This window comes from Carica papaya, chromosome 4 (assembly GCF_054855325.1).
Source record: "Carica papaya isolate Zhongbai chromosome 4, ASM5485532v1, whole genome shotgun sequence".
NCBI classification, from domain to species: domain Eukaryota; kingdom Viridiplantae; phylum Streptophyta; class Magnoliopsida; order Brassicales; family Caricaceae; genus Carica; species Carica papaya.
The window spans coordinates 1,435,981-1,447,888 of record NC_142312.1 but is presented as its reverse complement, the minus strand read 5'-3'; the positions used below and the strand labels follow the sequence as shown (position 1 = coordinate 1,447,888).

The following is an 11,908-nucleotide window of genomic DNA, read 5'->3' as shown; positions in this document are numbered from 1 at the left end:
TTGAAAGGGATATTCTCTTCTCTTTGGTATCTTCCTCTTCTTCTTCATGATTTTAATGGAGTTTGATTTTGAAGACTGCCGATTCCTGTGTTACAGACGAAATTTATGTTTATCCCAAATCCTCTCCAGATAACAATTATCATTATCATTTACTAATAAATTACTTTAAAAAGAAAAATGTACGGGCGTTAGAAAATTATTTATTCTAAATTTGTTCTTCCTTTTTTTAAAATAAAAAAGATATTTGTGTCATTTATTAGTTGGCCGAATGTCCATAACTGACAACACAGGTACAGCTGGAATTTTTTTTTTTTCTACTTTTTTTAAATTTGTTAATTTTCTAAAAACATTTTTTTTGAATTGACAATATTATTTTAATTAAATAAAGCATTAAAAGTATTTTGAGGCGTATATAATGAACTGTCTGTCACTTTTTTTGGATATTTTTATTATACTTTCTGCTGTTTTTTCAATATTAATTTATTGGTTTAGTTTGATTTTTTTACTTATATAAATAATTAAGAAAATAAGGATAAAATTCTTCTTAATTTTTTCAAACAATATAATATAAACTGAGATCTCTAATTTAATCAAAAACTAATAACCATTAAGATTACAGTTCGTTACTTAATAAAACAATTAACATTAGTTAGTTTATTCCTTTTATAATTAAAAAAAAATATAATAATATTTCAACATAATTTAATTGATCAATTAGAATCATCTCATAATCTATAGTTGCCTTTTTTTATTTTGTTTATAAATATTATGTATAAGTAAGTTTTATGAAATTTAATTTAATTAAATACTTTCGTTTTAAATTTGCTGACGTGTACGATACATCATTGCCCACGTCAGCATTTTTAAATAACAATATTAATAAATTAATTTTAATTAATTAATTAAATTAGTGCACGGATGGATTAATTTTAATTCTTCTTCTTCTTCTTCTTCTTCTTCTTCTTCTTCTTCACTGAAGAAGACACAGGCGCCACCTCCTCCTCTGCCTTTTTTGTTTCCCCCTTCCCCTTATTATCTCCCAAAATACAAATCATGCCAGATGTCCAAACAACATCTCCCTTTGCAGCTGCACTAGCGACACACGGAGCTCACTTTTCTAAACAAGTACAGGTTGAAGTCGCCGTCGTCGAGCACCATTGGGAGCTTGGCGCAACAGGGATGGAGATCGAAGGCACAGGAGTTTCAGTGGTAGAGCAAGCCAGTGACATCTCGCTTGCAAGCATCGCAGTGGGAGGGGGTGTCGTCGGGTTCAGCTCCGAGGGAGATCACTTCAGTTTACTCTCAAACAGGCCATAGAAAACAGTTCCTTTTGTGGTGGAACAAGAGTTTGCTTCCCTATCTACCATCTACTATCATTTAATTTAATTATTTTCAGTTAATTTGCAATTATTATTTGCATACAAAATTATATATACAATAATATCATGAACTGTCATTTACCAAATAATAGCAATAGTAATAATTACTCTTATTATTATAAACTGTAGAAATGAAGGACAGACATCTTATTAAAGAATAGAAAGTGGAAGAATTAGGGTCATTATACAAATAATTTACATGTCAGTAGTTTATAGCCTCCAGTTAATTTTAAGCACATCCCAGACTTTTAGCTTAAGGTTAAAAGCTTTAGCAAGGACCATCTAATTTTGATCCCCTTACTCATCAACTCTATTCCTCCCCAGTTGAGAGAATGCAGGCTGAATGAGCTTCCTATACTTGCAACACTCCGTCAGCCCTCATACATGGGCATCGTCATATGCATTGATTTGCACATCGGCAAAAATGCTAACAAGAAAAATTTGTATTTGTACAAACATATGTACATGTAGATGACATATAGCTCACAGACCTTTAATGAATGTATATGCAGAAACATGAATATCAGAGCATTCTGCATCCCATGAGAAATCTTTTGCCATAGCATCTGTTACCTTCCGCGTCCATGTAGACGGGTTGTTCTCCTACATAATGGATATGATTTAACAATTTCATTTTCTATTACCAAATAAAAATACTTCCAGATTATATTATTTAACTCTGGCCATCAAGTTGAGGAATGAAAGAGGAAGATTCATGAACCACGATGTTTTAAATACTTACTATTTGATCTATGGCCTGGCTTAGGGACAAATTTCCGAAGGCACTGCACATAAACTGTGGGAATCTGGTAGTCTCTTGGTCATGGTCTACGAAATGCCTGTTAAGATTTGGTACAATCATTCTCTTTCAGAATGAAAACAATATACATATACAAATAGAGTATCCAGTTGGAAATTTCTGCCATACATGGTTACCTGAAAATTTCATCACTTTGAGCAACTACCACTGGAACAGCTCCGTATTTCAAAGCCTTGAGCTGCATTTTCCAGTACACAGAATTTTCAGATAAGGGAATGATATATCTACCAACTGGTAGTATCCCATTAAAATATGACTGGCGGAGTTGGTGGGGGGAAGGGGGTGGGGAAGAGTTGTAAGCCATCAAATAATTCTGCAACATAACATTCTAGAATAATTAGACTAGGTGCAAAGAAACCAAATAACAGCTACCACTGGAGCAGCTCCGCATTTTAAAGCCTTGAGCTGCATTTTCCAGTACACAGAATTTTCAGATAGGGGAATGACATATCTTTTTACCAACTGAGAGTATACAGTTAAAATATGATTGGTGGAGTACCGGGAAAGAGATTTGTAAGCCATCAAATAATTCTGCAACATAATGGTCTAGGATAATTAGATTAGATCCAAAGAAACCTAATAACAGCATGGGTCAAGAAATTATCTGATGTAAGTTGAAGACGTGGACAGAGAGATTGGGAACAGTGGTTATAGAAACAGAAAAGAATTAGAATCTTATGACAAGGATTAGAACCCTTGCTCTAACAAATAACGACACATGTCTGTGTAGCCAACGTATATTTGCATGTAATCATTCAACAACAATGCATGGAGCTGGAAGTGATGGGTATGCAATACCATTGTTCGAGAAACCAAGAAAAGAGTGCCAATAGTGACTCGTATGCAAGCCAATGAATTTTAATTCTCTAGATATCATGTTTTACATACCGGAGCTTGGAAGATAGGATCATGAAAGGATCTGCACAAGAGAATATCAGATCCTGCCAAAATCAAATGTGATAGAGCTTCATCATAGTTAAATATGAATATATTTCCATCCTGTAGGAGCAAAACAAGTTAGACTCAGAACAAATAGAAGAGGAAGGAAGAGGCAAAAAGTAAAAATAAAATAGATATAACTGCAAAAAGCTTCAGGAAACAAACAATCTCCGATAATCTCAATTAATCCATAACCTGACAAAGATTGAGGTTCCAAATTGATGAGAATTTCTTTGATGCATGAATAATAAGTAAAATTCATGTGCCCTAATACCTTGAAGTCCTCCTGGACAGAATCCAATGCCTTGTTTACGTCTGGCATTTTGCTGATACCCATGAAGATGAACTATAGAATTTTGTTTTTGGAGAAACTCAGTTAGAGAAAAGAACAAAGAAAACCAAAATTTTACACACGGAATTTACTGACTGATACAACAAGAATAATTAAATGTTATTCTTCTTGTTACTCTATGAGCTCCTTTATTGTATCAATCAGCAGGATTTTCCAGTAAATCTAGTCTCCATGCCATGTGCTTATAGAAAAGTATAAACCTGGACACTCCTTCCAGTGGTATCCCGAACAATTGCCTTCAAGTTCTCCAGATCAACATCTGATACTTCTGAGAAGATGAATCCAACCTTAAAAAGTACCATTTCAATTCCACATAAAAAGTTCAGGCTATCAAATAATTTTTTGAAAATCAAACATAATAATATTATCTTCATGCATTTTGTCAGCCTTCTCTTTTCAGAAGAAAAATATATGCAGCATGCAAAGTCGACCAGGTGATTTGATGATCTGTCGGATCGAGCCAAGTTCAAGTTGATAATTTATTTGTCTGGTCGTCTGCCTTAGCAGATCTAGCATGACTAGAAGGGAAATAGAAACTGCCAATACATATTTATCAGTTAAAAGTAAAACCAGTTATGTGAACATTAAAGCATCTGTGCTAGCTTTAGCCTGTTATATTTAACAAAACAACCAGCCATAAGGCTAACAATTTAATAGGGATCAAACCAAGGATGTTTTTTTTTGGTGTTTAAACTCAACTGAATTAGTCAGTTTAGTTCTGTTTGCACCCAATAAGATTACTTTGGCTCAGTTAAAATATTTTCACAATTGAATGCTTCGGAATATTCCACTCATGTAGATCACTTGGCATGCACAAAAATGAGTTCAAAAAGATTTTATGAGAAACGCATACAATAATAGTAGAAGCATTCTGAGCTAATCCCAGCCACTTTTGTAATGCAACTTTGCATACAGATTTCCCTTTCATGTCTTCTGCGCTATAATTTTCTGGAAGAAATTTATCTTTGGAAGGATCCCATGTTGAGTTGTCAAATCCAAAGGGAGCAATAACTAACTTTTGTCTGCAGTCAAATTTTGGAAGAGCAAAAAGAAGGTAATCAATCAACCAAATCAACCTGTCATTCTAATTTATTCCTATCGACAGGAGAAGAGGAGAAGGACTAAAGAAAATATAGAAGATTTTAGTAGTTTTACTTGTGAATGGCTAAGGTGGACTCTAGTCCATGCGCAAAACTACGAATTATCATTCCTTTAGAATGCATGGATGTCAACATCACAACCTTGTTGGAGTAAATAATCCCGCCCTAAAAATTTGTAGAAATTAAAATATTAAAGCAGTGCTTGAAAACTATAAGAAGCTGATAAATTCTAGCATTGAATAAGTCAGATTTGGATAAAAAAGGCACGAAAATTTGAAGTGATTGAGCAAAGACATAGAAAGGGGTTTGTATGTCATATTTATTACCGACGAAAAACCAAAATTCTTGGAACTCCACCAACTTAAATCATATAGCTGCACCAAACCTGAAGAAAAGAATGCCAATCTAATTATTTTCCCAGATATCTAATTATTCTCATAAAAATATCTTAGGACTGCTCTGTAAATATCTTAGGATGATCTTGATCGCAACCTTAACTCTTTTGATGATGTTGGTCACATTGTAGATATAATTACTGATCTGTAAATACTTTTTATTGTACATGGGTACGCCCAGCGAACCTCATCGCTCTTTTTACTATTACTACTCATTTTTATCTCAAAAAAATATATATATATATATCTTAGGACTGCATCTTGTTAGTCTAAATAACAATACATTTTACTGCTTCTCCCAATCAAAAGCTGCAAACTATTATTGATTACAGGTCAAGCACGGGATGAAAACAGTTCTTAAATCCACCTATACTTCCTTTCCGTATTTAATTGATGACAGCTTATCCTCATCAGGCAGAGCATCAAAGAAGCACAACTCAGGTTCAGAGTTTTAGGTTAGATGATTCATATAAATATATATAGGGATAAAGCTGAGGACTGCACTGCCGTTCACTCCATCCAAGTCATCAGAAGTGGCCAGAAAAGATATGACCAATAGCAGCAATACGCAAATATGCAAATGAACTAACTTTTTTTTTTATGAAAACGTCCTGAACATTTTGTTGAGATGAAAAAAACTGCATAAAAGAGACAGTTCTAAACAAACAGAAGAAATCACCTTCAAAATATTGACAAGATGTAACTTTGCATTATCTTGCAAACGATCTGGACGGTGAAGTCTGGAAGGATCAAGTCCACATAGTGCAAGCTTATCTGGTTGCACAAGACACTACAACATATAATGATCGACCTTATTATAAAAATATCAAAATCCAAATGCCGCAAAGAGCGTAAACCACAAGGTAAAATATTATAGTACCTGCGAATCAAAGCCTTGACATGTCAACAATAATCTACTACTTTCTAGTCCCTACAAATCACGGCAGAAATCAGAACATGATAAATTTCCACAAAAAAATGCTCCATTTCAACTAAATCTATCGTTTTGAAGAGTTTATTTGCAAAATTTAATTCCTTACATATAATAGGTCCTAAAGCAAACAATTTGTTAACATCAATCCCATTCAAATATACTCAGATTGCCAGGTGCTTCCAGAGATTAAGAGTGGCCACCATATGACATTATTTTCTAATGGGCCAACACTACTGCTAGAGTGAGAGGCGAACGAGTCCAACACAAGCTCGAGGGATAACTAATTTATTTTGTTTGATGAACCAAAAAAATTAAAGTTGCACCTGTTTAACAAAAATATCCCAGAAAAGTGGTCCAACAATTGCAGTCTCCCAGTTGTGTATGTGTATAACATCAGGCTGCTTTCCAGATTTTACTAAGTAATCCATTGATGCACGGGAGAAATAGGAGAAACTGAAAGCATTAGAGAGAGACCTCATTACAAACCAAGCTTTATTACCCAGATACAAGAATTATTCACGGGGGGGGGAAACAACTGAAAGGGAACATTTCTCCCACTTAAAGTTCTGATTACAGCATTCTCCCATTTATCTTTTTCCTTGAAGTCAGCAACTGAGAAACAATTTTTATCCACCATAAAGAGCCAATCTAGAATTTCAATCGAATCAGCAGCATACGTTTACTACTCATAATCCTTAATTGTATTTCCCGATAAGGCTAAGTCAGCTACAGAGCTAGAAACCGATTACATTATAGTATCTGATTTTCCAGTTGAATTATCTTGGTAGGTTGCAGGTAAGATATCACAAATAACTAAGTGAAAGCAAGTCCGGAATCGTCAATCATAGATCTCATTGATTAACTGAATGATAAGTAGATGCAGACACCTTAACCCAAAAACACATCCATCATGGGTGAATTTGGATCTCGAAAGCAAAACATAAAATGCTCCTTTTCCTTCTCTTTTTTCCTGCTCAATTTGCAATGAGACGTTTATAGTCTCTTAAATATGCATGTAAATGTGATGTGCCAATTTGGGATCAATAGCCTATTGAATAGGAATAAAAAAATGTCTTGAAGCAAAAAGAATGTCATATACAAGTCTTCATCATAAGCACTAAAAAAGATTAATGAAAAATGGCAGAATCATAAAATCACCAGCTTTTCAAGCCCAAGCCCTTCTTTATGGTAGAAAAGCGACAGATGAACTTTCATGGATGAATACTAACCTTTTCATAATGAAAAATTAATTTTTCTTAACCACAAAAAGAATCCTATTGCATAAAAAGCATGTCTATTTTTGATTGGTCTAAGTTTCTCATTACCCTAAGCCAAAGGGCAGTAGATCTCTTTATCTACCACATGGGCAAAGGAACTGAAAGTAAAATCTGAGCTAGACAAGGAGCAAGTCACAAAGATCATCATACTAACCGTTCAAAGTCATCTGAGTAGCCATATATCTTCTCACGACTGAAAAATAATGAGTAGTATAATGGCTGAATCAAAGTAACTCCGATTCCATAGACAACACTGAATAACAAGCGTACGATGTAAAAACAAAGCTATAAGCATAATAAAAGAACCACACTGCAAATTGTGGTTCTGAATCAAATTCTTCCCAAGTACTAAAAGAAAATCCAAACTAACAGATAATTGCAGCATAAATATGCAACCAGTACTCACCCAGTCCAGATTCTGTTCCCATGCAATTGACCATTAAAATATGAATAAGCCTCTGCATCAATTTTGTGCAGCCCTTGAATTTCTTCTAGCTCGAGGCTTGTATACCTATTAGGAGAATGGAATATCTCATGTTAATCAGAGACCATATGCTCAATAAAACAATTTTGGTAAAAACTACCTTTGAGCATAAAGTAGTTCTCCTATTAGATTACAAAGAATGTTTTACAATTAACTTGTGCATAACATGTTTTCTCAAACCAAGTTATAATCTCACAAGATTTAGCATAAATCTCAATCCAGTAACGAGTTAGAGTTTAAGGCTATAAACCAAGAAGTGTGTGAGCTCCGATGGTTAAAGATAAGTTTGAAAGACTTGAAGATTCAGTGTGATTGACCTATTATCCTCTGTTGTAATAATAAGTCAACAATTAACATCAGTCACAGTCTTGTACTATATGACAGGATGAAGTACATTGAATTTGATCAACATTTTATCAAGGAAAATCTGAATAGCAGATTGACATGCAAACCATACATGTCTACCACTTTTCAACTTGTGGATGTATTGACCAAGGAGTTGAGTAATCCTGAATTTCAGACTACTATTGGCAAATTTGAAATGAATAATATCTATTCACCAGTTTGAAGGGTAGTATTAGGAAATACATTTATATAGTAACTATGACAAATTGTATGTTAGTAATATACCCATCTCATGTAATTAACAGTGTTTCTTTTTATTATTTATAAAATCCATATATACGGGGTCTTATTATTCAATAAAATTCATACTTCTTTCTCCATAAATTGCACATAAGAATTCCTAATATTGGCATGATTTCCTAAGCATTTGAAGGGCATTTGCTACAAATCCGGGATCAACAACAAGAAATTACATAGTAAAAACAACATATGAACATTGCCATCACAAATTAACAACAAATGAAGAATACTGTGACCAAAATTCTGAAGATATTTCATGGACTAAATAAGAAAAGTCAGGGCAGGACCAAGTCCAAAACCAGAATATAGTACTACAAATTTTAAGCAATTTCATTTTCTTTCAATTTTTTAATGGGTAAAAAGAAATTTGTGTTATGGAAACACAGTTCATAAATGAAGAATCGGCAAAGTCTTAAAAATAAAAGATGGGTTTTATTCATTACTTCGGCAAAATAACCTCCACAAGGTGTCCTTTTCTTTGCAGTGCACGAGATAACCCTGCTACATACAATCCCAAGGATCCAACACTGACCAATGGTGCCATTTCCGCGCAAACATGGACAATGTGAAATGCATTCCTGAGATAAAATGAGAAATAACTTGTTGCTTGAACAAACAGAGTCCAAAAAAAAAGTAAAGATAAAGATAAAAGCAAGATACTGTAAATGATTGAGATAACATGGTGCCTATGGAAGTTCCCTTAGAAAATTGCAGCATAATTCTGGTTATGAAATGCGGGTTTGTACTAATCATATTCAAGTATATCGGGATTATTTCCAGACAGTCCAATTCTTATCCATCAAGACCAATACCTGTTAGTCTCATCATGGAAGTGCACATCACTGCCATAGTTCACACATCCAAAAATTCACTAGGGTTCAGAAATTATTCTACCAAATAGGCCATGCAGCCATAAATCATTTTCAGTTTAAAAAACTTCCTTCCATGGAAAAAGGTGAATTTTAACACATGCAGATATGAAAAGCCATACTGTATACTTAAACAGACAAATAAGAGAACATATAAATGATGCATGCCAGTTTTAGAAATTCAAAATATATAAAACTAGAATCAGTACATTTTTCTACCAGTTAAAAAGTAAACAGATGCAAATGAGTAAGTAAATAAATAAATAAGGTGACATTCACATTTTATTTCTAACTCTATCTCTATGTATGCAATTTCCTCCTATGTGTTCGTACTATTCCTTCTGTGTGTGCCAGTTTTATGTGTCACCATCAATACCATATTTCTTTACGACCTTAATTATAGTTCAATACAATTAATAACAAGTCCTTAAGACCTTAATTACAGTTAATTGCTAGCAACTTCTGCTGGAGCTTGCAAACCAATTGCCCTATACTCCTTGATGGAGCTTAAGTGGGTTGGATCCCATTCCTCTTCATATCCCAGGAAGTGTCCCGTTAAAATGACCTGCCAAAAACAGGAAACTAATAGCAAGTTCTGCTCAGTGATGTTACCTTTTGCTTCTATCTGAGAAGTACTGACGGAGTTCTGATAGAATCTGAGCATCTCTTTTCATTAGCATGTCAGGGAAAACATCAGCTATGCCATCTTTTTGTTCTAAAGCCTGTCTTCTCAAATCATAAGCCTCTTCCTTGTTAATCAAGCCAGTGAGGACCATTGAGTCTATACGAAGAAGCAACTCCCAGAACATTGTAAGCTTATCTGGTCAATGTAGACAGAAAGATATAATCTTGAACTTTGATTGTCAATTGTTTCAAACAAAATCTTCCTTTTCTTAAGAAAATTAACGTTTAAGGGAAAAACAAAATCCAAGGAAAATGGGCTCAAAACATTTTTTCTAAAAATTATTAACTAAAGTGTGCCGAGAAGATATTGTCAAATCCCATAAGCTTTCACATGTCATAAAGAATGGAAGAACTACTAAGTTGCAACTTATCGCAATTCTTTACTTCAGCCAACAAAGTTTCCAGGAAATACAACCTTTTCTGGCTTCTTTCTTCTTTTCTGCCTCTAGTTGATCTATCCTATCCAGCAACAATTGTTTCTCCTTGTTTGATTTGCTCAGCTCCTCAATAGCCATAAGCCGTTGTTTGTTCAAGTAAAGAATGTCTGAAAGCCATCAACAATGAATAATACATCCCTAATGCATATCACATGAACTAAACCAGTGATTATGTGTAATAGGAAGGATGTAAAATGGTTCGAAGATAAACATATTAGAAATGTAATTAACTTTTTTGAGCTTCAGTAAAGAGTTGCCATATATCATTTTGTTTTGCTTCTGATTCAGTATTTGGTGGCTGAAAATTCTCCTGTAAATAAAAACATATTTCCCCCATTAAAAACATAGCCTAGTCAAAGAAAAGGTATATAATGACAGATTACCTGAGACGGATCCGCATTTTCATGCTCCTCTAACCTGGAATTTGAACATATTCATATGCCCATGCTTACAGGAACTTTGTACATGTGAACAAAAGAAAAACTTAAATTCATATTCAGGAACCAAAAAAAGTACCCTTCCTCTGCAGTTGCTCTAAATAAACCAGCTATCTTCTCATTTGTCCTGCAAAGAAAGATTGACAAAAGATTTACCAAGTTTCTGCATCCCTCATGATTGATACTGTAAGGTGAAATAATTTTCCTTCAAGAGAAGGGCTGAGCCATCTTAAATTAGATAATAAGTGGTAGACTAAATTCAAGCTTTATGATATCAAAAACGTCATGACGAATTGTTGAGAGAAGAACCTAACCAGTAATGAAGTTAGAGTTTCTCCGGTTTCCATTGAATTGTTTATCATTATGAGAGACACACCGATCAAGCAAACCAACTACTTCTGGCTGAAATCTAACACTCAAATCTGAAGTTCTAATTTACTGCACAAGCCATTCTTTGATGTTTAAGAGACACAAAATAGTTACGAGTAGGACACCCCTGCGTCAACTTCACCTTGAGGCACATACATATAAACAAGCATTTCATAAAATTGGAAAGCGAGAAATGAGAGTTTAGTTGGGATTTAACAAGCTAAAATCTCTGAAACTGCGCAGAAAATAAACTTCATGAAATCTTAGAAATTTCACTTCCTTTCAACTCAGATCAGCAAACGGCGTCGTAGCAGAAAATAAACAACAAAAAAAAAAAAAGAGGAGGTAATCTAGTGTGACGAGCATAAGCAGCAAGTTAGCACCAGAAACAATTTAACCAAAGAAAGAGAACTGGAAGCTTATAATGGCTAATCAAATACCCGATTAAGTGAAGGTCAAAGCAAATGTAGAATATAACCGAGGGTCAATCCATTGAATATACCTCAAGTAACAAAGCGAACGAGGCTTAACAGGTTTCTGAACTAGTGTTTGGGGTTTTAGGGGACCAGGAGGCCAAAGGATCGCGGCGTTCATCAGAGTCAGCGTTACCATCTTCTTCACAACCTTGCGGATACGGAGAAGACGAATCTTTGATGGGAAAAAACTAGATTGCTTCTTTATGACAACCGTTTATCTTGAGTTCTTCAACATACCAATACACGCCGACCAAGTATGCGCCTCCTGGTGTCCCACTTTCGTCCATGCCTTTCATTTTCATATTACAATA

The 11,908-nt window shown here is 34.4% G+C and overlaps 1 protein-coding gene across 8 annotated transcripts; it reads right to left on the bottom strand.

The window, feature by feature from the left end:
* Positions 1-1,507: 1,507 nt before the first annotated feature.
* LOC110809052 (UDP-Glycosyltransferase superfamily protein) lies at positions 1,508-11,899 on the bottom strand. 8 transcript variants are annotated; one of them, XM_088217202.1, is made up of 20 exons: positions 11,624-11,898; positions 10,832-10,879; positions 10,699-10,732; positions 10,547-10,625; positions 10,294-10,422; positions 9,807-10,014; positions 8,769-8,903; positions 7,603-7,707; positions 7,351-7,389; positions 6,243-6,372; positions 5,866-5,916; positions 5,665-5,775; positions 4,646-4,755; positions 4,344-4,512; positions 3,691-3,777; positions 3,413-3,484; positions 3,088-3,198; positions 2,316-2,377; positions 2,122-2,218; positions 1,508-1,982 (listed from the first exon to the last, which is right to left on the bottom strand). In XM_088217202.1, the coding sequence occupies exons 1-20, from the start codon at positions 11,731-11,733 to the stop codon at positions 1,863-1,865; spliced, it is 2,007 nt and encodes a 668-aa protein (XP_088073328.1). In that variant the 5' UTR covers positions 11,734-11,898; the 3' UTR covers positions 1,508-1,862. The 8 variants fall into 8 exon arrangements, with proteins under 8 accessions (XP_088073328.1, XP_088073327.1, XP_088073334.1 ...); XM_088217201.1 differs by having other exon boundaries at positions 7,351-7,449; positions 11,624-11,897; XM_088217208.1 differs by lacking the exon at positions 10,547-10,625 and adding an exon at positions 11,067-11,263 and having other exon boundaries at positions 7,351-7,449; positions 11,624-11,892.
* Positions 11,900-11,908: the final 9 nt, after the last annotated feature.

What these genes read in the sequence shown, in the direction of transcription:
- LOC110809052 (XM_088217201.1), bottom strand. Translation starts at nt 11,733, where the DNA reads ATGGTAACGCTGACTCTGATGAACGCCGCGATCCTTTGGCCTCCTGGT. An exon ending in CCACTGGAAGGAGTGTCCAG is followed by an intron (nt 3,485 to 3,690) that starts GTTTATACTTTT and finishes AAAATTCTATAG; the next exon opens with TTCATCTTCATGGGTATCAG. An exon ending in GCCAGGCCATAGATCAAATA is followed by an intron (nt 1,983 to 2,121) that starts GTAAGTATTTAA and finishes TCCATTATGTAG; the next exon opens with GAGAACAACCCGTCTACATG.